Here is a 3,894-nt window from a genome sequence, read left to right as displayed (position 1 = left end):
AATTTACATTTATTCGTATACATATATATGTGTCTGTGTCTGTGTCTGTGTCTGTGTGTGTCTGTGTTTGTATGTGTTTGTATATATATATATATATATATATTGTATGTATGTTACATTGTGTGTGAATATCAGTGTTAGAAGTATATTTGTTGCAAGTCTTATTCACTTTGGGCCGTGTGTCGCCTCCTCTTCCTGTATCCAGTATATAGTGTTCCCGATTTACCTGGGCGACTGAATTTTGGAAAGAGTATACAAACGCTGGCCGAAGAAAGGTGTAAACCTCTAGAGACTTACCTTAAAGTTCTATTATTGGAAAATGATCAAAGTGTCATCTCGAACCCACATATATCTGCGTTCTTAGACCTCCGAGATCGATTGAAGGTATGCGGCCATGTGATTCGTTGCTATTGTGTTCGAACATACACTTAGTGGAATGTGTGTATATCCTTTACTTCAATTCTGTCATTTTTTTCCGGCTTCCTATATAGCGCTGTCCAGAATTGTCTCGTCGGAATATACTTCTAATTCACCTAACATTGCGAGATCTGCTGAGGCCTTGCGACACAGTTTACTTATTTGTCCAGAGCGTATATATATAACTAGGTTCTGGATCAGTTTTAACTTCAATAGATTGGATATGGAACTTTCTTTGTGTTTTGAATTCGGCTTTTTTTCCTCGAGTTACTGACGTGGCCAGTGCATTTCTTCTTCGCAGACCAATATAAATCGCTCAGATACATGGAGTGGCGAGTGCGAAGACCTTCTGAACCTAGCAAATGAAATAGCAGCTAATATAACATGTATGTATGCTGCTATTATTTTGAATATCATTACGTACCTAGAGCAAATTTGATCATACTATGAGCCAAATCAATATTCATGGGAAAAAAGTTTTTCTTGCATGTGTTTTTTTATATTGCGAATCGGGATTGGTTTCATCTAGTAAGGTATTTACACTCGGGACGTGCATTAAATTCTTCTATGAGAATACTGTGTATAGGCCTATCCGACATCGTTTATACGCTTACAAGTATTTACGCAAGTACTCATGTATGCTCTCAACTTGCCAGCTGCTCGTAAGCGTGATTTTTCTCATGTTTCGTTCGGCTACTTTACAAATTTTTTGTTGGACCACAGATGTTGTGTCATTTGCTAAATTTACGATGGTGCACTACACGAGCAAAGACTACATCAATATTTTTAATGACGAGTTTAGATTAAGTGTTCAATTGTATTTGATTTCTCAGCAACATGCACATTTGTTCTTTACCACAGCACGGAACACATATCGGACACAACATAAGAAGGACGACCCTGAACTGGTGCGTAATCTCCGAGGGAAATTATCAAATATATCAACCAAGTCCAGGTCGCTGGCACGTGTACTTGAAGGGGCCGCATCAGAGTTGTAAGAATTTATATTCACTTCCAAATTACCCTTATCGTATACCACTGCACAAATTTAATTTACGGTTTTGGTTAATCCGCCTGGATTCGTCTTGCATAAGAATCTGTCTAGGTGATTCATCGTGTGTAACACAGGGTGTAGGTTGTGCTTTTCGTGGTACTGTAATTGCGCGTCGAAGTTTCCTTGACCCGTCAGTTGTGATAGATGATTTTTGTTTTAAACTTTGAATGACAATCTTACTTTTTTCGTACGAGTGTGTAGATGCACAAACCCAGGTGCTATCTTTAACGCGGCCATAAGTTAGAGGTTCTTATCAGTACCGTAGAGGTATATAACGAAAACTTTCTTTCCCGAGGAGTTATAATTTATATATGATTTTGTTCTATCTTCTGGGAGAGCAGGACAGAAGCCGAACTCATTAGGAGGCAAAATAGTTTAGACTTGCTGCGCAGTCGTATTGTGGAGCTTGAGCGATTAGAACGTGCGGAAGGCGATGAAGTTGAGGATAACAGAGCGCAACGGTATTTTCATACAGATATAAATGTTTGTTTTTTGTTCTCGTTGAAAAGTCCAACTCTTGCGGTGGTATCGACCTATCAGTTTGAATCTGAGATTAGGACCGATAATCGCGCTATATCGGAGTACGTGTGTCCATAGGAATTGCGTATGGTGGAGGGACTTGGGCCACGAGGCGATGTAGGAGATTCTAGCACGAGGCAATATGACTGTCCCTTCTTATACGCTTCCGCATGTTTGTTGTATGTGCTAATAATTTGACTTGATAGAAGAAAATTCCATAAATTTGTTGATCATGTAATACATGAAATGGACGATTGTTTTTCCAAGTTCTTCGGTACATCATTGTCTGTCCAGGTAGAGCTCATCTTTTTATCAAAGCGTGTATACTACACGAATACGCAAGTACATTGCGGTGGTGGAGATTCTTCGCCAAGCAGACAGTATCATGAGTTTGTGCGTCCTGAAATCGCGAGGATGTTAAACGTAGAAAGTGTAGCGACAATACACCCCTGGCCGAGAGTATATGCAAACGACAAATTGAGCGCCGAAATTTTTTTGGATTCACTTGCACATACCGTAGTATGAGCGCTGGACACGCATAAAGGGGGGGGGGCTGGGGGCTAAGCAACACGTACACGCTGTTTCACAAGATATTATCATCGCCTGGGTAGCGGCTGCAATGTATATGGCGCGTCCCTGGTGGTTATTGACCCTGACACTTCGCATATATTCCACAGATCAGAAGTACCCGACCGCAATAGAAACACCCCCCGTGGTCGAGTTTGGGGAAAGGAGACTGAAGCGACTAAAGGAAAGACTACACATGAAGTCGTCGACGTAAGTATACTATCATTCATGCTACTTAGATGCGTACTCTTGTGGGCTGTGCGTTGAATTATGTTCGATTGCCGCTCAAGGGTTATACTTCCTCTCGACGTGAACTTTGATAGAATTTGCTAGTCATGGGCAAACATGTACGATAAAGTGGCCATTTTAGTTCAACTCTTCAACTTCAGATCGTATTTTTTACTCAACCTGCTTCCTTTTTCTGCCCTTTTTTTTAATAAAAAATTTATAGCTTCAACGTGATGTTATGGCGGCACAGGATGCTGGATTAGATCGACTAGCTGAAGTCGTTCAGCGTCAGAAGCACGTGGCATCTGCTATCGGCAACGAATTAGGTACTCTATAATAGTGAAACATTCGATGTATAACGTGTATGTTATTCTCCCGGTTTGTGTCTGTATGTATAATGTTTAAACTTGACTCGTCTGATGTATAAAATAGTAGCGGCCTGTTATGACAACGCCGTATAGCAACTGGGCTGAGTGTCTCGAAGCAATTCAATTTTCTGCCAATCTCTAAACATATAAATCAGTAATACCAGGATTCGAGTGGTGATACCCTCTCTACGATGCTGGCATGACTTGTCTTTACTAGGTGGGTCAAGGGCTAATTGGTTATTTGTTTATCGCAGATGAGCAAAACCGACTTTTGGAGGATCTGGATGGAAGAGTCGAGCGGACACATGGACAATTGGCAAACACCACCAAGCGCGTCATGAAGCTACTCTGATAATGCCCTCGGTGTGAGGGTTATAGGCATTGTCTGCTTTTCGCTGCTGTTTGTCAATTAACAGTAACGAATAAATATTATCTAAATAGACTTTCAGTATGAAGAGTCTGAAGTAGTCACAGCAACGAAGATATTCTCATTTCAGTCCTCTAACTGCTCCTCTCAATATAAGCTATATAAAAATTGGCATCTCGATGTTAGAGCGATATCATACTGAGTCGATTAATTAACCACATGCTAGACTAGCATCTATTAATTTCTCTCCCATGTGGGGAAATCTGTGGTTGAAATCTTGAGGCCAAATATATGCTAGACTCTGCCAATGTCAGCGTTTAAAGTATCCTGAAATAGAAAAAACACATCCACGTACCCTCCTATATATATATATA

General features: G+C 40.5%; 1 protein-coding gene across 1 annotated transcript; it reads left to right on the top strand.

The window, feature by feature from the left end:
* Nucleotides 1-27: 27 nt before the first annotated feature.
* Nucleotides 28-3,713, top strand: SARC_05863 (hypothetical protein; the record flags this gene model as incomplete). The annotated part of the gene is made up of 8 exons (XM_014300253.1): nucleotides 28-53; nucleotides 213-384; nucleotides 719-803; nucleotides 1,279-1,411; nucleotides 1,813-1,932; nucleotides 2,668-2,767; nucleotides 3,009-3,111; nucleotides 3,408-3,713. 8 exons carry the CDS (start codon nucleotides 28-30, stop codon nucleotides 3,503-3,505), a joined length of 837 nt encoding a protein of 278 aa, XP_014155728.1. The 3' UTR covers nucleotides 3,506-3,713.
* Between the last annotated feature and the right edge of the window lie 181 nt (nucleotides 3,714-3,894).

Source organism: Sphaeroforma arctica (genome assembly GCF_001186125.1).
Source record: "Sphaeroforma arctica JP610 unplaced genomic scaffold supercont1.394, whole genome shotgun sequence".
In the NCBI taxonomy this organism is placed as follows: domain Eukaryota; class Ichthyosporea; order Ichthyophonida; genus Sphaeroforma; species Sphaeroforma arctica.
The sequence above is the reverse complement of the archived record's forward strand: the minus strand, read 5'-3'. Positions and strand labels throughout refer to the sequence as shown.